Source organism: Numenius arquata, chromosome 8 (assembly GCF_964106895.1).
Source record: "Numenius arquata chromosome 8, bNumArq3.hap1.1, whole genome shotgun sequence".
Taxonomy (NCBI): domain Eukaryota; kingdom Metazoa; phylum Chordata; class Aves; order Charadriiformes; family Scolopacidae; genus Numenius; species Numenius arquata.
The window spans coordinates 5,667,336-5,686,886 of record NC_133583.1 but is presented as its reverse complement, the minus strand read 5'-3'; the positions used below and the strand labels follow the sequence as shown (position 1 = coordinate 5,686,886).

Genomic DNA, 19,551 nt, shown 5'->3' with positions numbered 1-19,551 from the left:
TTTTCAGCAAGTGAGACTAGAGCGCTAAAAAAAACTTAAACAATGAAACTGGAGCATGTTTTCCACTGAACATTCCCGATCCTCAAAGCTGTGTGAGACACATCTGTATTGCGTTAAATTATATCCCCTTTCCTGCTTTTGTGCTACAAATCCTGATTTTCGTAGACAATGTAAGCTGGTGAAAGAAAAATAGTTTGAAGAAGTGATGGCTTTCTGGAAAAAAAAGCAGTAAATAATACTGTATTTCTAAATTAATGTGGCTTACACAACCGAGAAGCCATCAGCTGTTTTCAGGCAACCCACCTACTTGAAGCCCTGGCTTCTGACAACGGCATTTTTGTTACGGATTTGGCTGGAATCTGTCTCCTATCTCCAAATGAACACATTGACATCAGCAGGAACGTGTCTTGCGTGTTGAAAGAAACCAGTCTTTCAAAGAGCTGGTTTTCTGTCTTGGAGCAATGTACTCCTTGTATGTATGTATCAATCTATTGATCTATCCATCCTCTCCTTTTGAACACAGAGAGGGGCAGAGCCACTTGCCAAAAAGCATCTCAGGCTGAGCGTATGCTATGGATTCAGCTATGGATGCTGAATGTACGGGATCCAATGTTGGGAGCCATTGCTGGAGCTGAGCTTGGAGTCTCTGCAGCAGGCAGGCACCGCAGCATCTTTAAAAGGTCTAAAGGCTCATTGCTACAAGCTCCAGAAAGTCCTAAGAGTGAGTTTCAGAAGAAAATATAAACAGGCAATAGCAGAAATTCTCTTTTTAAAAAATACTGCCTTCCTTGAAAGAAACCCATTTCAAGATTGAGGTGTAGAAAACAGTTTATCTATCTGCCAATCCCAGGTCTTTATAAAGGTCCTGTCGAGGACCTTTGGGCAGCAGACTAAAAACCTTGCCTTTAAGAAGATTTCTGCTAGCTATTTAAGGCTGTGACTTCTCTCTGCTTGTTTTTTTTTCTCTTTAGGCGTGTGGGTTTTCTTGTTTCTTCTGGGTTTTGGGAGTCCTGTTTCAGGACACACTTATTCCAGTTTACCCGTATCGGTGATCCAGAGAGCCGTTGCCCTTAACCAGCATCGCTGTCCCGATAGCAGCTGAGTGATAAACCTGGCATTGGCAAGACAACTTGTTCTTGCTGGGAGGGCAGAGCTGCTCTTTTTTTTTGCTGCTGTCTCATGTGAAGTAGGGCTGCTCTGTTGAAGCAACGTGATGCTCTGCTAGCGTTTCAGGAGCTGCTTTAAAGTTAATTCCTGCCTTGTTAAACAGTGCTTTAAAGTTAATTCTTGTCTCGTTTAACAGAAAGTTCTCAGAAGTGAGACTTGTGTTTAAAAAAAAAAAAAAAAAAGGCAATCGGTATTTTCATAACTTAAAGTATTTTCATAACTTACCAATTGAAAAGTCTTCCTTTGAGCAGTCTAATACTATTTTACTATGCTATTTACTTAGCTATTTTAAAATTCTGCTGCCTGACTCTCACCAAAACTATACTCCTCTGAAGTGCTGTGATAGCCCAGGTCTCAAAGAAACAATTTGTTCGGGGAAGGAATAAAATGACCTTGAATGAGTCAGCACTTGTGTGTAGCAATCGTAAGCCTTCTGTCCTCTTTGCTCTCTAAAAGGAAATGAATTCTGGACCACAGGCACCATTCATTGCGTGGCAGTTAATGGGCTCCATTCATATGAAAGTTCATATATTCCTTAAGGGTTCAGCCCGGTATGGTTTGCTGTGTGAAAGGAAAAATAGTATTTAATCATGCTACTGTGGCTTTTCAAAAGAGTTTATCCTTTTCTAATGTGCATTGGCTTTTTGAGGAAAGAAAAGTGGTGCCTTCTGCTCTGGAGTGCTGGTTATTCAATAAATGCCACTTCGCGGTGGGTCACTGTTCAGAATTGCCTGCTGCTTTTCCCTGTGGTGTTTAATGTAAGGAATGAGGAAAAAGCTTCCAGCCAGGGCTTCTGCACATTCTCAGGACTTATCCGTAGAAAACCCTTCTCTCTGAACTTGCACTTTCCCCAAGAAAACTTATTAATTCCATTTATCTGCTTTGGTTTAAGGCAATACCTCAGAGGACTGAGTCAGGACATGATGGCTCTGCACGATCTGAACACAGGGTGTCTAGACGCTCCGCGTTGGATGCGGAGTGAGGAACGTGCTGACTGCTGTGGGACCCGGGAATAATGACAGATAACTATTCCAGGAACACAGTTAATCCAACTTTTGCATTTTCTTCTCTGGTAGCTGCAATTCCAGATGATGTGCCTAAATACCTATTGCTACCAGCTGTATATAAGCAATAGGCCACCAGATGGGGTAAAGCAGAAGCAGCTTTGGCTGTTACTCAACTCCTTATTTGTGCCCATTTTTATTTTTGGGGTATGGTTCCGTGATACATTGACTGTGGCAGCAAAGGTGGTGGCTGATGTCCCTTGCACCCCTGGTAGTTACTGCTCCCGTGGTTGCACCAGTTTGAGATTTAAAAAAGGGCCTGGTTTTGGAAAGGTGAGGGTTGTTGGTTTTTAATCAGCTTAGTGGCTTTGATCGCCTGGGTCAATGTAACCCTGCAAACCGCTCTACCTGCTTAACCGAGGGGTGAGAGCAGTGGGCTGAAGTTGCCCCCACGAGACCAGACTAGAGCCGGTCTGGCAGCAATGGCTTGAACAAGCTTTAGTGTTCTGAGCCGTTGCCCTGCGGGGTCTCACCTCTTGCCCCGCGCTGCGTGAGGATACCCAGCTTGCTGGGGTGTCCTCGGGACCAGCTGCAACTACATCTGCCCTGTTCAAACCCAACTGTTTGCTATCGAGGATGTACTGGCATTTCCTCTGGCTCCTAGCAGATCTTAAAAAAAACTCCAAACTTCTTTTCCTCTGTTCAAACTTTATTTCATTTAAAATAAAACTCTGTTCACTGTGAGCTTATTTGTATTTTTGAAGCATTCAGATCTCTAAAAATATTTATTCCATCCTGTAAAGTAGTGATATGCTAAAATGGGTTTATACTTGAGGTTTAAAAAAGGGCGAGGAAGGTGGGGAAGATTGAGTTAGGATCCAGTTAATCCACATCTAATCTCTAATTACATTCTTCGAACTCTGGCATCTGCTTGCCTTGAATTGTGTTACGTTCCCATGCTATTTTTTGGGTAGCTAAAACGTCATGTATGTTATCAAACAGTGATGAGAGGTATGTTGTAAAATACATGTCATGTTGTTTGTGTTTTTTCAGTGTTAAAAGGAGATGCATGATTGTTTTACATAAATATAGCTTCAGTGGAAGATACTATGCCTGCTTCCCCTTGTGAACATAGTTCTGCTCTTGTAATAGCATTTGAAGGGTTACGTTAGTGTGGGTCAAGTGCAGTTTAAAATAGGTTTCTTCTGAGACCAAGCCTGGAGGCCCTGAATTTCTTTCTCAAAAGACATTTTGATCTTCTGACAAAACTATTACTTCTGAATTTCTTGGTGATTCATATTTGCAACTAACCTTTGGAGAACTGGAATGATAACATACAATCTTCTTTGTACTTTGTGAATGTGCCTCCCCTGGCGAGCTGTTGGCTCGTGCTTTTTTGAAGTTTAGATGAAACCATTGAAGAGTTTTTTCTGTGAGCTGTTTGGGAAGGTGGAATTGGTCTGGTGTCGTGCAATAAAATGTGATTCCAGTCCTGCAGAAAGAGCTCTAACCCTGACCTTGGTAGGACTGCATGCAGTAGAGGATCAAGAGCTTCTAGTCTCTTGCAGGCTGGAGGTTTTATATGTGCTTACATGCTGAAAATGCTGCTGTATTTGTGTGTGTATATATACACACATATATATAGGGTATGTGTATATGCTGGAAGAGCATCATGGCAGAAGTTTAGACCATCTTTTCATAGAACCTTTTTTTCATAGTCTTTTAAGTTGTCGTGATAAAGAACATACTTATGCAATATCTGTTGAAGTAATGATCCTGATGGCAGATTTTTGTAAAAACTGCAGCATGAACAGGGTTATTGACAGCTAACTCGGTTTTTGTCAAAGATTTCACCAGCGATGGTCCTGCAAGTGCCCCATCCTCTGGCCTGATGAAGGGTCACTTATGTGGACAAGGAGCTTCTCGTTACACAGCATAACTAATTATTTGCCTACCGAATGTGAAATAACATGAGGAGGAGAGTTTTCAACAGCTCGTCTCTGGAAGACACGGAGGGGCAGGTGTGGGGAAGGTTACAAAAATGGCCGAGGGACTGGATGTTGTTTTTGTAGGTATAAAATAGATTGTGATGCTATGTCTCCATGTATGTATGGCCCGAGAATCTTAAAAGGACTGAAAGGTTGGCATCCTTGTTTAATAAATGAGCCCATGGGAGTCTTGTTTTTTCTGGGAGCCAGACGATAGCCACTGTCTGTTGTGGGAATAAGATCATGGGGTGCAGAGGTGAGGTCATGCAACCTAATGGCTATTTGCCTTAAATACGTCTTTGTGTTACGAAAGTATTACAGCAGCATTCCTTTAGCTAAGAAATAACTAAAACACTAAATTTCGTTGTGGTTTCTGGGTTTAAAATTAGAGTGGAATAAGCTGTACTTAATTTCTTACCGTTGTTACCTGTAATCTCTTGTGGCTGCTGTGAAGTCTGCTGTAGCACCTACTTTGTGAGTGAGACGTCGGGAAAATAAAGATGTAATGTGAGGAAATAAAAGATGTAACCTTGCTTAATGGAGGTGTGGGACATTAGCACTCTGCTCCCTGAGAAGAGCCACCACCATTCAGAAGTCACCCTGACAGCGCTGGCTTTAAGTTTCGATGCTCTATGGCATCAGTTTGGCTCCCTGGGTTAATTCTCCTCCAGACCGGTGACTTGTCACTCTCTACAAGGAGTGTCCCCACCTTTGTGGCTTGCCAGAGTGCCCCCCAAAACATCCCAATTCTGGTATTTAGCAGAATGCTTCAGATCGTAGCCAGTTGAGTTTGCATGAAGGTGACTTGGATTATCTTACATTAGAGAACATGATGATCAAGCACTCCGAGGTACTGAAACTGTTTTATTACAACTCAGTAGGTTTTAGTACAGTCATAAATAACATCACAGCTCGTTGAGCAGAAGGATAAAAATCAAGCAGTTCAGAGGTAAGCCAGCATGCATTTCCTTCACTTCAATGAAGTCAGCGATTTATTATTATTTTAGGCTGTGTCTAATGATCATATTAGTAGTGTGAATAAAATGGATGTATCCAAGACCGCTTTATTCTTCTGCCTTCCATATTGGGGCTGACACGAGACATCATCGGCTGTAGGCGAAGTGGTATAGAGCCCAGCTAAGTCTTTCTAATTCTTTATTAACTGTGACACGTAGAAGCTCAGGGCATGTTAACAGCGTAAAACTGTTTTGAATTAACAAAAATCTTCATTCTCTTGCTAACTTCTTCTCGTGGTGCTGGGTCTTTGTCACAAAGCGGATAGCCTCCCAACAGGCGTGTTCCAGAACAAGTGTCCTTTGTGCTGTAGCCAGTTTGTTGCCAAGTGGTTCGTTAAAATAAATGGTCCTTTTGAAATTGTTCTCACTCTTATTTTTGGATGCTGCTTGAAACGTTTCAGTAGGGAGGCTCTTCAGTAGATGCACAGGCCAAGCTCTTCCAGCATGCCTGGCACAGGTGGGATTTGGTGTATTCGTTTTCTGTTTTCACATTTGGGTTGTGATTAGTGGCATGTTCTTGATATGTGCTTTGTAAAGTGACCTTGAGAGCACTCTGCCAGCCTCCAGTCCCCATGTAATTATGTGAACAGTGAGTGTAGCAGGCTTCCACCTAGGTCATTTTTAGACAAGCATGCAACAAGTGTAGATGTCCTTCTGATGTGCACTGTGCCTTCAAAGTAGGGAGTTTTTTTTTCCCCTTGAATATAATAACCCAAGAGTTGCGTTTGAGTTTACAAAGAGCTTTTATTTAAAAAAGAGAAGGATACACCTGTTTCTATTTGTGGCTTTTGGGTGTTTGATATATTTTGAGCTAGTGCCGTCTTTACGTCTCTCTCCCTATCTTGGGTTCCAGTGCTAAATGTTGAAATTTTGTAAAATAAATACTTCAGTAGCCAACAGGAAATACTCTGAACACCGATTCTTTCTCACAAGCTAATGTTGTGGATATGAAAGACTTCTAAATCGAACTCACTTCCTGCTTAGCCCCAAAGTGCTGAAGATTACATTCCTCAACATTTGAAGTTATCTTGGCTCAAAACTGTGTCACATATGCTATAAAATTGAGCAATCTTTCCCAAACCTCATAGTGACAAATGAGTCTAGTGTAAAGGGTACAGGGATTTAAAATTTGTGAAAGTAACAGGTTGGCTTTTTTCCTTTTTTTTATACTTTTTATTTACAGTTTGGACAAAATAGCCTATTTTAGCTTAAATTTCACCTGTGAGAATCAGTGTTGCGTGACACACATTCAGACAAGTCCATGCAGAGGCAAAGTAGATTTACTGCATTAAATCTGCTTTTGATGTGAAGACTTGAAACTTCTTGAATTTTATTTATTAAAGTCTGGATAAGCAAACACCCTGTCCTGTACTGTGTTGGTTGGAGGAAGTCCGTGTCTCTAGGAAGTTGGTAATAAGGGTTTTTATTTCAAAGTCAATGTGTGATGTCTCTTCTTCTGCTTTAAGCTTAGCTTTGGTTACGTTTTACTCAGCATCTTGTATAAAACTGATTTCTTTTTTTCTCATTTGTTCATTTTGTGTGAAAGATGCCATTATTTTTACCCAGTCCCATTTGTATTCTTCACTTTTGGCAAATGAGCAATAATGAGCAACCTGAGCAAAACCGGCTGTGGAGAAGGATGCTGCTTCTCACCTGTGGAAACTGCCTCCCCAGGGCATTGCAGGACTTGAGGATAAACTCAGAATTTCTAAATCCTTTGCACATGTGAAGGTTGATGTGAATTAAGTAGTAGCCTGACCTGTCAAGGCCCTGCTGGGGAGAAGGGTCGGCATTCGGCACCTCTTGCCTGCCGTGGGAAATGCAGTAGAGTGAAGTCATTGAAGACACCAGTTTTTCCAGCGGGCTTGTAGTGAACCAGAGACCTGGAAGCGAAATACTCTGTCGTGCAGGTCTAGCAGGGGTTACTGAGGGCTGGAACGGCGGCTGGATTAGTAACCCCTATGAAATGTAACTGATAGTCTTGCTCAGGCTCTAAATATGTGACTGCAAGTCAAAGCTGGCACTGGCTAACACCGTGCTTGGCAACCTTAGGAGGAAGATAAGGTTGGACAAATACTTTTACCTCTCTAATGTGACTCTTTCAAGTCGATAGTGAACTGTGCTAGAGTGGTCTGGTAAATCTTGTGTTGGTGTTGCTTGGGCTATAGGAAGGGTGGATGATTGTGCTGGGCTTATGGGAGTCTTTGCTGGTGGAAGTTGGGAGCAGAGATGGCTTCAAGCCGTCTGTACTGGGTTTGGGCTTTCGGGCAGCTGATATATCCGTGGTCCTGTGACTCTGCTGCCTCTTGAGTTTGCATCTCTACACCAGGTCTTGCAAGAGAGTTTTTTGGAAGCAACTTCGACAGTTCCTGTGAGGAGGAGTCATTCGTGTCCTACTGCAAACCGTCTCAAAAGTGCTGATGAAAGTGCTGCCCAACTTCCTTCTGAGAGAGGAGGATGGCAGAAGTGGACGTAGATATGAGGTGCTTGAATTAAGCTTTTTACCGTGGCTGTACCATAGTTCAAACTTGCCTGTCAGGTGCAGTTGTGTGGCTGATATTGTTGCCTGCTAGTCATAAAATATTTATGCTCTGAAGCACCTGGGGTAGGTGAAATCATAGCAAAAGATTTGTGTCTGACGTTTTATGGAGTCAATTACTTGTCTGGCCTAAAATGTTGCAATGCTTTTTTGGTACCTTCTCAGTAACTGTATAAAATAAAAATTTATGGCATGTGTGTTGGGAAGTAAACAGCTGAAATACTGGTTTCCTAACAAAAAAAAGCAGCAGTTCAAAGGACTGAATCCTGTCTGAGAGCCACACTTGTGGAATGGCAGCTAGCATGTCACTAACCTGTAAATTACATCAATTCCTGTTGCCTTAAGCAAATTTGGCGAACCTCTCTTTAATTTCCTTAGATACTGTTGTCATGTGCTTCTATAGCTAAAGCACAGTTTTTAAATACTAATCCACAAAAACTTTGTTCTTTTCGTCTGCTTCGTGTCTTTCCCTTGGATAAAAAGTCACGTTACACAGAGGAATTTTTGGTGTTGGGCAAAACAACCTCTAGTTGTGTAAGTGATGTTCATTCTGTACAATGTGCCTTTTCTTTTTCATAACTATTTGTGCTTGAAGATGACTGTTGGATCCACTTAGACTGCAATCATGATGCCAGTTCTTAAATAACTTTCTTGTACCTGCCTTGGTTTTCAAGTTCAGAGGGTTTTTGGGGTGAATTAAGTAACCAAGGAGTTCTTTCCTTGTGTTGGCTATGTCCTAAGGTAAAATGCTGGAATCAACTCATCCTGCCTGTCATTCCCCAGTCAATACAAGGAATTCTTCACCTTTTTCCTGTTCTTAGGCTTTCTGGTCAGTGCTTTGCTGGCCGCTCTTCCTGGGTTAGGGACTAGAAGAAAGGGGAACAAATATACTGTAGAAAAGATGGAGGGAAGGGGAGAGCAGCTGCTGGAGAAGTTGCTGTATAAGCTTATCTATTGCTAAATGCACAGTGCCCCTGTGGGAAATGGTGTATCGCAACCCAGTCAACTGAATTTTGATTATATTTAAAATGAGGCAGCTGTTCCATGTTGGAGGACTGGAAAGGTTTTAGAAAGCAAGAGGACTGAACTTCTCATGCGAAGATGCTTCAGGCTACTATGTCCTTAGGGGAACAAATATGATGCTGTTGCTTAATGTTTGAATGCTGCATGCAGGAAAACATCTTTGAGAATGAGTTAAACCGTTGTCCGGATGGTTATTTGGATTGCTCCAAGTTGGGTGGTAAGAGGGTTCTTCCTGACATTGCAGTGAAACCCACGATCAATGTTTTAATGAAATAATTGAAGTTTTTCATGATCTTTAGGATTTTCAGGCTTAGTGGATCAAGCGGTGGTGAATATGAGTTGCAGAATCTTGAAACTTGGATTAGAAAACTTCAGGAGAGTAAATCACTCTTAATGCAAGAAGCACTAATTGATTATCTTTTTCATGTGTCTCCTCAGATATATTTTTTTCTTTTTTTCTTTCTAGCCTGAAAGGACAGATACCTATTTATACAGCTTTCTGGTTTTATTCAAAGTCCTAGAAAGCAATTTATTGCTGCTAAATAAATAAGGATTTCTTATCCTTAACAAGTGATGGGTTGAAGCAGCTTTAAAAAGCGCATTGAAGCCCTGCACTAAGACGTTGAACAGGCTTTCTGGTATGGTAGACTGAACTGGAGCCTGTAGCCCTTACAAAACACTTCAGTGGATGTGGTTTTGTATCATTTTTCTTTGGGTACCATTAATTGTTAAATAACACAGAATATTAACCTTTCTTAAAAAATCCCATGACATTTAGCTGTCTAAGCAACAAAAAGTTCTATTGAACTGAGAAAACTGACCAAAAAGTATTTTATTTGTAATTATAAACTGTAAGTCCTAAGGCAATTTACTTGAAACAAATGGTCTTTTTAATTAGAGGAGGGAAAAAAAAAGTGAGGGTAGGGGGAAAAGCCTTCCTCCCCCTTGGTTAACTGTCCTCTAAGTCTCTGGTATGTCCCTATGCCCAAGCCTGTCTTTGCTTAAATGAAGTATTGAGTGGTTTGGCTTTACTTTCATAGGAAGGTTCAGTGATGGTTTTGGTGAGAAGAATCTCCTTCTGTGTGGTTTGGGGAATGGGAATCTGCTCCTTCCCAGCTTGTGGGGGCCAGAGGAGCAGGACAGCCCCGAGCAGCTGGCATCGTGATGGCCTTTTGTCACTTGTGTTGCACCAACAGAGGGTTTGGGGCATCTTCAGCTTTGCATGCTCAGGTGTGAGGTCTCCTCTGCTTAACTCCATCTCCTGGTTGTTAGCAATTCTCTTTTAGCTAGGAAATGGGTTTTGTGTCCTGTAAGCTCAAGCGGGAGGAGGAAAGCAGGGGAAACTGTTTTGGTTGTACGAAATGGCTCCCCTCTGAGCAGCCAGGCCTGAACATGGCAGAGGCTGAGCATGGTGCCAGGGATGGCCAGGGGCTCTGGAGTGGCGGTGGCCTTTGCCAGAGGGGGTGAGAGAGATGGAGGTGCAATATCCCACATGAAGAAAGGGGTAAATGAGAAGTGGGGAAGAGCAAGAGGTGGCAGAGGAAGTCCTGGGACCAGGAGATGGCTGGGCCTGGGAGGCAAGGAGACTCTGCACACCGAGCTCCCTGAGGTGGGACATGATTGCTGTCCCTAGGGTGGACAAGTCCTGCTCCAACATCTGGGCTTCAGGTGCGGCTAGTTCCGAACGTGGTTTCGTTCTCCTCAAGTTCATTTAGTGCTTTATTCCTGGCTGGTTTTCTACTTGGCCTGATTGCCTTCTCTTTCAATTCATGCGAATGTTGTGGGAACATGAGTAAGCCAGTAGTAATGTGGATATCTGCAAAAGTTTTGGTGATTTTGTTAAATTCCTCAGTAGTTACAGGAAAGATCACAAGTGAGTAAAACAACTAAAAAGTGTTTCAGTTGTATAACAGAATTATTTTTTTTTAATAACGCAGCACCCAAAGCTGTTCATACAAAACTATTCTGTGATCACGTTGAAACAGATAATTTTTTTTTCTTATTTCTCCCTGGATGGTAAGAGAAGTTTGAAAGCAGTGGTACTTGGAGATGTGACAAGTAAGACATTGTGATTTTAAATACTTACTGAGATGGCAAAGCCAATAAGCAGTATTCCACCTCAAGGAAATACTCTTAACACAAGATACGCTGAGTTTGTGCTTGCCTTCTGCAGTTTCCTGTTTCAAATAAGTCAAACCCTTGCATGGACAAATTCACAATTATATTCACAGGCCAGCTAACTTAAACTAGTTACCTTCATCCAGAAGATAACTGGATGGGTGGGTCAAAGCTTGATCCTGCAGTAATCAATGAAGTTTTCCTAGAGGATCATTGGTAGTAAACCCGCAGCTAATTAATATTTTTTTTATTCTGGTATAAGTTGCCTGTTAATTTAATCATTGGGCATTTAGTTTCTGGATTGCATTGTGCAAAATGCATTGGCCAAGCCAACAGGCTTCCCTGCCTTGTGCCTGCGCAAGAGGGAACTCTCATCTGTGGCTCTTACAAGAGGGATTTGGTTTGTGCATTACCCACTGGGAGTAGGGGTGTGTTGCTCTGTTGCCACATAACGCTCTTCTAAGTTCTTGCCATCATTAGCAAGTTATTAGTAAATTAAGTCTCTTGAGCGATTCCTAGCAAGAGGAGCAAGTATCAGAAGTGTTGCTTCAGTTGCTTATGTTGGCTTCGTACAGAAGAACTATTTGAGCCAAATGCTTTGTGCTTAAAAATGCAGCAATGCTTTGTGTTTAAATTCCTGAGCCCCTGATCACCTTAACAGGAAATATTTTTAGCTTTTCAAACTGAAGGAGGTAAGTGGGTCTACTTATGAGTCCTGTCACTGATGTGTAATATAATACAAGGGTTTTGAAGAATGTAGTCTGAAGTATACCTAAAATTCCCATCGATATGGTGTGCATGCTTAAAGGTAGTGAAAACCATTGATAAAATGTTTGCTTGGTTGACTCCAGAGCCAAGGGCTGGGAAAAATCTGCTCTGAGTTTATGGGTTATAACTATTGTTTCTGTGATGTGGAAGAAAATAGGCAGTTTCTGAGGAACTGTTTTTCCCCTACTCAGATACTTGAACTGCATATATGGACTGGAATTAGCAGTTAGATGTTGAGATTAGTGATGGTATGAGCCTTTCTGCTGCTTGAGATAAAGTTGTTCTCCAGGATACCCCAAAGAGCAAGGGGATAAGTGCTGAGTAATTAGTGTGGCTCCATCCAGAATTTATTTGGCCCAGCTCAGCCTTGCAGGGCCTAAGCTGGGTTACATATGGGTGCTGTCAAACTGATTTCTTTATACTGCTTTTCCCACTGCTTCAGCTCAAGAAAAACCATACTGGCTCAGTGTCAGCATGGCAAGAACGGATGGAGCTGGAGTGGCTGACCCATGAGACTCATAGTGCAGGAGTACCTGGTGCAGGGGTGCATGGAACCAGCCCATGGAGATCAGTGGAGATCCTGCTGAGCTGATACTAGAGGCTGTTATAGCATGAAACCATTTCTGGGCCTCTACTTCCGAGGCAGTGGTATTCTGCTGCCCATGTAAGCAGTACCTTGATAACCATGCAAATTGAAAGTGCACCTGAATACAGATTGAAAGTACAGCCTTCTTCCAGGTGTTTCTGAATCCAGGCTGTAGGCTGCCACTTGGCCGTTCTCAATCTGCAGTTCCTTGTAGCTAAATTCTTCTGTTACTATGGCATGATAACTTTAGCTGGTTTTGCCACCTTGTCTTAAATAATTTCCAAAGTCCTGCAGATGATACTTCCGTTACTTCTTTCCATTACTTCTTGCTCGCCAATACCAAAATGCCCAAAAAAATAGTGTTCTGCTCAGTTTAGTAATGTTACAGCAAAGCTTGGGTTGAGATTTCTGGAGGTAGATGGTTGGAGATCCAGAGGATTCAGGTTCAAGTTGGTCTGTTTTTCTTGCATGTCCCTATTCAGATGCATTTCTTAAGGAGTGTATCCAAACCAATAAATTGTCATCTTCCTGTCTTTGTGTGTCATGAATTTGGAAGAACAGCAGCAACTATTCTTCACCCCAAAGGCAAGAAGAGGCTGGGGACCAAAATTAGATCTCAATTAAGTCAAAGCTTTTATTCATGGTTTCAAATTGGGGTAATGGAATTTAATTTTAGGATTTGTTTTGCAGCTCTTATCTTGTGAGATACTTTGTCAATAAGTAAGACTGCTTTATGGCTTATCTACAGGCTGACTGTGACTGGTACATCTTGGGACACTTGCCCAAGTAGGCACTTTTGGGCTCTCTTTGATGTAAAGACTACAGAAAAGGGTGCTCTAGGCAAAAGACAGAGTTAGTCTCAACAACAAGCACTGAGTCCATAAAGGTAGTCCCCACCAGATTTCAATGATGGACCTCATAAGGCAAGTGAAGAGGGCAGTAAGTGGCACAACGAAGAATCAAACTGAAGTTTCTGAGATGCCTTCTCTGTAGCCTGTTGGGCCTCACACTTGGCCAGAGCCAGGGTAGTTGAAACTGGTATGGCTGTCCAAAAAGGAACATGTGTGAAGTTGTTTCCATCCTGTGGGAGCTCCTGTCCTGTTAGCTGCACTGACATGCAAGGTGGGAATAGTTATGTCACATTCTTCTCCATTCAGAGAATAATCGTATGCTCTTGTGTATGTGTGAAAGTACGTTTGACCAGCTGTGGATTAAAAGGAAATGTTCAGACCCTGAATCTCTCCCTTGCATCATTTTGGAGCAGTTCAATGACAGAAAATGCATTCTTTTGGTTCTTTGGTTCGCTACTGGACTTGTGTGAGAAAATGACGTGTCCTTGGAGAACTGTGTATATCTAGTATATAATGATTATGGTTCTTCTGATAGGCTTTTTTCTGCAAAGGCAATAGAGCATCTTCTCCACTGCCACTAATGTGAAGCCCAAACACCCGACAGAAAATTAATTTCCTCAGTCACTTGTTGCCCATGTGTAGCAAGAGTTGACTCTACATGAAAACATGGGCTACTGGGTGACCCTGTCAGAGCACTTTCAGAAGGATGTACCTTTTTCTGTGAGCCAGTTTGACTGTGTGACGTATCGGGAATTAAGCTGACTAGATTATAAACCGCATTTGCAGTTGCACTGCCCAGAAATATGCAGTAACGTGTATCTAGGTGTTACAGTCACTGTAAGGGTGGGCAGGGGAGGAAAAAAAGGAGAGACTTTGTCCATCCCACTGCCCTGGCAGGGTGGAGGGAGAAGCGCCGTGGTTATCTTATGCCTGTGGAGGAAAAGGAATGGGCAAATTCTATCAGACAGTAGGGCTTGTTTTTAAAATAACACGTTCAAAGATAAGTGTTATGAGGATAACTCATTTACTGATAACTTTATCTACTTGGAAGATGAAAATTTAAGTGAAAAATAGACTTATCTGGGTCTCGTAACTCTTACCACTGGTGATAGGAAAATTGATAACACAGTTTGGGACTGACAAAGCAAGCGCTGTACTTATCACAGCAGACTTCTGTATTGTGTTGTCTTGCGATTTGGTGCAACAAATCAGATTAATCTCTCTAGAAACGCTATCTTAAGTGTGCTTCCCTGTGCAGCAGAAACTTTGGAAAATAACGGAAGTTGAGCAGCTTTTGATGGCTGTGCTTGACTAAAGACTTTTGTCAAGGAGGTGGATAGAAAGAAAAAGTTCTGGAAGGTGTAGGGACTATGCACGGTACGGTGACTGTGTACAAAAGCAGGTGAGTGCATTTGGGACATGCTTTAGCCCATTGTCAACCAGTTGTGAACTGGAAATCCTCTTCTAGCTGTAGGCTGGGACAGAATCGATGGGCTCTGAAGCACCAGGGAGGCTGAGGATGTGGTAGAGCTTTTTCCATCCTTGGTGTAGCTGCAGGTCCTGGCTGGATTGGTGGCTGCGGCGACAGGGCAGTGGACGGCTGAGCCTGGAAGATGAAGATAGGACTGTGTAGCCCTGTGGGCTTGTCCAGTGCACCCCACTGCCAGGGGATACGCGTTAGGCTCGTAGGGCATTTGTTCAGTTATTTCTTACTCTGTACTTAAAAACTTTTAACCCTACTGCTAAAGAAAAATACCATTGTCTATTAGTATGACTGGAACGAAAGATGAATAGCGAATTTGCCTTGAGCCAACTGTCAATCTGACTTTGATAGCCCATCACTTAAAAGGTCCTTTTATGTTTATGAAAAAGCATGACATGACGTCAAAGCCAGGGGAAAAAAAAAATAATACCAATACTTAGGGCTAAACTTGCACAGCTTCCAAGAAGAGCCCCTGTGTGAACTGTTTGTTTCTCTACATGCATGGCTAATTAGCGTAGGTTACTTTAAGTCTGAGCAGTGGCGTTCAAGTTTCTTCTGCTGTTTTGGGGAAGCTTGTTTATGGTGCTTCCATATGTGAATCCCTCAAACTGGAGTAGCGTAGAGCAAAGGATATTGCAGTTGCTTCTCTCGCAACCTATAAGTAGTATGCTGGAAATGCTTGAGTATAATCATTATCAGGTGAGTAGTTATTGCAGACTTACTTTAAAACCTGTTGCTAAGAAGGCTTACAATATACAGGAAATCCTTTTCCTCTAGCATCTAGTACATCTTATTTAATTTCTTCCACAAGAACAAGCTGGGGATGTATGTGGTCACTTAATTCAATGTAAGTGATTTTTGCTGTTACAAAACAAAAAAGCTTCTCAGAGTATTATTATATTTTAGTTTGTTTTCTACCTTCCTAGAAAAACACTAATGATCACAGAAAGGTGACAAAGAGTTTCCAGGATATGGTAAAAATTTTGCGTGGGAAAAATTGCCTTTCTTTTTTGGCTTATTTAGGGTGCGCAGTAGTAGTTCAGTATGAGGTTTTTCGTATTTTGCATATAAAAAAGTTCTAAGTGCTGAAAAGCTTATCTTAAATACAAAAATAACTGTTGCTGAGGACAGTGATTGATCTGAACTGAAACACTTCTTTTCTTGTATCTTATTTGCATAACGTGTTTATAAACAGGCTGTCTTATTTGTATATGATTTAGGCCATGATCTGAGGGATAAATAATTTGTAGGCAAAAAAATGGTGTATTCCTTTTTTTTTTTTTTTTTTTTTTACCAATATGGTACTTAAAAAACCAAACAAAACCCAAACCCTAAAAAACCAACAACAAACCTTTTAATCTCTCTGCCTTCTGTTATTTGACATCTGATAGAGGACAGCAATCCATATTACTTGCTTTTAATTGGTAGCTACTAACAAGTGAGATGAGTCCTGCAGTTCAACTTGTTTCTCCATATTTTAGTGAAAACTAAATGTCGTGTAGCTGAAGGTCTGAGAGCAGAACCATCCGTTCTGGGGTATCTGTCTAAACTGGGAAACCTGAGCCTTGATCTGAAGTGAGACATCTCATGTTGTAGAAAAATAAGTGAAACTTCTTGGTTTACCGTTAATAAGTTGGTTTTAGGGACACTAGCTCATAAATTGATTTCTTACCACCAAATGTGAATTAGTGAACCGCTCTTGACTTCCTTGGAGCTGCACAGGTTTGTACTTTGTCAAATGCTTAGCTGGTGTATATGTCGCAAATGTATAGCTCAAATGGATAGCACGTATAACGATGCCATAAAACAATAAAGCACTTTTTAAATTGTGTCCTACAGGTGCAGACTCACCTTGAGAATCCAACCAAGTACCATATTCAGCAAGCCCAGCGGCAGCAGGTAAAGCAGTACCTCTCTACCACTCTAGCAAACAAACATGCCAACCAGGCCCTGAGCTTGCCGTGCCCGAACCAGCCCGGTGATCATGTCATGCCACCTGGAACTGGAAGCAGCGCACCCAACAGCCCCATGGCTATGCTCACCCTTAACTCCAACTGTGAAAAAGAGGTAATTCGCTCTCACCGTGCATGCATGTTCTTCCGTAAAATAGAATTGCAGCCTGCTTTCTTTCTGTTTTAAAACATATCTACTCGTTGTTAAGATGTTATGTTTACCTTCTTTCCTGAACAATTAACTCCAAAAATGCAACTGCTACCTCGTGTCTGTCTATGTTTGCATAGAACGTTTTGGCAAAAAAATCTGTATCCCTCTAACTTCCTCTTTTTTGAACTGTTTATCTAGCTTGTGCTTATAAAAATGCCTTCCCCCCCCTTGCTTGGTGCATGCAGTAAATAATTGACCTTTGGAGAGTACAAAGCAGTTTTGTAAGCTGTAGCTTTCTGAAATAATGTTATTTATGGCTCATTCAGTGTAGAAAGAGCAAAGAGCATAGGAAAAATAACTGAAAAACACAAAGCTTTTTGAGCTATTTTAGATAATTTCGCAGTAAAATTTAAGCAAGTCTCTTGCTTAGCTGGAAGGCCAGATTATCCCAGCAAATATACCCTAAAATATTACTGATTGCTCTTTCGTGATGAGCTCAGTGCTGCAAATATAAGACTTCACTAGCCTATGCCTAGAAGACCTTCTCAACCTTCTTTTAATCTTTGCTGGCAAGAACTTTGTTGGATGTTACATGTGTGCTCAGGTGCCGAAGGAAGATGATTTGAAAGCTGTTAACAAGTGTAAGAATCATGTCAATGTTTTTGTAACATGACTAATGGGAGACAATTGTAGAGTTTCTCGTGTCCTCCTCCCTCAAGCCTTTGTGCCAGATTTTTAATACAGATGTACTCTGTGAGGAAAACGTTACGCAACTTTGAGAAACAGCTAATACAGAATGTATTTTGTACATGCAAGAGAAATTACTTGTGCTCCATAGCTTCCTAAGAAATGCAAATCAAATAGTTCCATCCTATCATCCTAGCTGTACCCAAGTTTTTTTTTTTTTCCTTGAGATATTTACGGCTTCACTTTGCTGTGTCATCAGGCACATGTGTGCATGACACTGTTTAAATTGTGCTCTTTTTGGGCTGAGACTGTGCCATGAACTCAGATCCATGCTTTGCTTTTTCTTTTTCTTTTTTTTTTTCTTTTTTTTTTTTTCCTTTTTATTTCTGCAGGGATTTTATAAATTTGAAGAGCAAAGCAGGGTTGAGAGTGAGTGCCCGGCTCTGAATACACACTCACGAGCATCATGCATGCAGGTACTGGATGACACAGGAGCTGGAGCACAGGTCCCCTTTCTAATGAGCATGTTTCTTTGAAGTTATGTTGAAGAATAAACTTGCCCCATACTGTCTTTAAGAAGTTGAATGTAAGATGTATTTTAGGAACAAAACAACAACATTGTTTATTAGTTAGTACTGATGTCAAAAGTGCATTAAAACACCCCAAGATGGCTAGTGCTTTTCTAGCCCTGTAACTCTATAGCGGAAGAACATGTTAACTGTGCTTTAAGGTCTCACTTCAGGAAATCTTTCTAATGTAGGTTTTCCCAAGACTGCATGTATGTGTTCTTGTCCTGATAGTTTCTACGACCACATTTCTATGTGGGTCACATTTGCATTTAAAAAAATGATATGAGAAGGCTTTAATCCATTCATGGTAATTCGTCCTCAGTAGTCATCCTTTTTTATTATTATCACTTTTTGTTTTAGTTTTAAGGGTTTTTTATTTCTAGTAGCAAGATTTCAAATATGGGCTGTAACTGTTGCTTCCTTTCTTGCCCTCACTTCCAGTCAACATAATTCTTTCTGATCACACTTTCTTGATCTGATACAAAAATCCCCTATACTACTATTTCTACCATCAACTTTATGCATTGGTTTTGTAGATGACTGTCATTTAAGCTCTTTTTTTATAGTGAGCAAAAATGAAATAATCAATCCTGCAGGAGAGTTTGAAGTACCTGCACGGGTGCTTTGGAGGGCTCTGTTTCTCCTGACCACGCAGGAGCTTATGGAGGCACCTTCCAGCCCAGCCCCAGAAAGAGGATGGCTTGTACCACCTAAAATCATCTCCGAGTTGCTCTTGGGTGGTGTTTCCTGGGAAGGGTGTATGGGGGTTGTGAATCCAATGGATTCTGTTGTTGAGGGTGGGCAGTGTCTCACCCAGCAGCCAGCCTTTGTTCCCTCTCCTTCCCCTGCAGGTCTTGGGGCTTGGATATTGCTGTCTGTACACAGGTTTTGACCCCAAAACTGTAGGAAAGAGGTGGCGGGTAGGCAGGCAGTGCTGCACAGGGGGAGAGATTCACATCGTTAGTGTAGCTCGTTCTACGGGGAGCCCTCTCCTCGGCTGTTCCTGGGAGAAGCAGTGTGTCCGAGGGCAGGGAGTGCAGGGTAACTGCTGGTGGGAAGAGAGGGTCGGACCATGAAGCCTCAGCTTTGTCATGACCTGACTGTCCTGGCTGAGCAGGAGGAGTCATGGCCGAGGGGCTGGATCTGGAGCGTGGCAGAACTGCACGGGCACCTCTGCTTGGGCCATGTCACAGAGAGCCGCTGTGTGGCTGAAGTGCTTTGTCAGGCTGCTGTATCCTAGTGGTTTGGATAACTGTTTTGTCTTTTTTCTTTGTCCACCTTTTCTGCTGCAGATGGATGATGTGATCGATGACATAATAAGTCTGGAGTCAAGTTACAATGAAGAAATCCTTGGCTTGATGGATCCAGCCCTGCAAATGGCAAATACGGTACAACGGTCCTTTCCTCCTGGTTTCCCTGTTAAGTCTAATTGTCTTTCCTTGAGAGAAAGCAAAACTGAAGCATGACTTTTTTCCAAGCAATTAAGTAGTTATTGTGTTGTCCCATAGACTGCAATTAGTTTCTCTTCAAAGAACTTAAGGTATACAGTTGCAATGAAAAATGTGAATTTAAAAACACAAGCTGGAGCCGGGTCAAGGCAATACAAAGCACAATTTTACTTTTCTTACTTCAAAGTCAGGTTAGTCCAT

At 41.8% G+C, this 19,551-nt stretch overlaps 1 protein-coding gene across 8 annotated transcripts in view; it reads left to right on the top strand.

Moving 5' to 3' along the window:
* Positions 1-19,551, top strand: part of MITF (melanocyte inducing transcription factor) — a 108,595-nt gene that overhangs the window by 70,928 nt on the left and 18,116 nt on the right. For 3 of the 8 annotated variants that reach the window (XM_074152389.1, XM_074152388.1, XM_074152390.1), the window contains 3 exons: positions 16,383-16,610; positions 17,726-17,809; positions 19,195-19,290. In XM_074152389.1, coding sequence (XP_074008490.1) covers positions 16,383-16,610; positions 17,726-17,809; positions 19,195-19,290 — 408 coding nt within the window. Of the gene's footprint in view, positions 1-15,209; positions 15,243-16,382; positions 16,611-17,725; positions 17,810-19,194; positions 19,291-19,551 lie in introns of those variants that run through there. The other 5 variants (XM_074152394.1, XM_074152393.1, XM_074152392.1 and 2 more) reach the window with 3 other exon arrangements.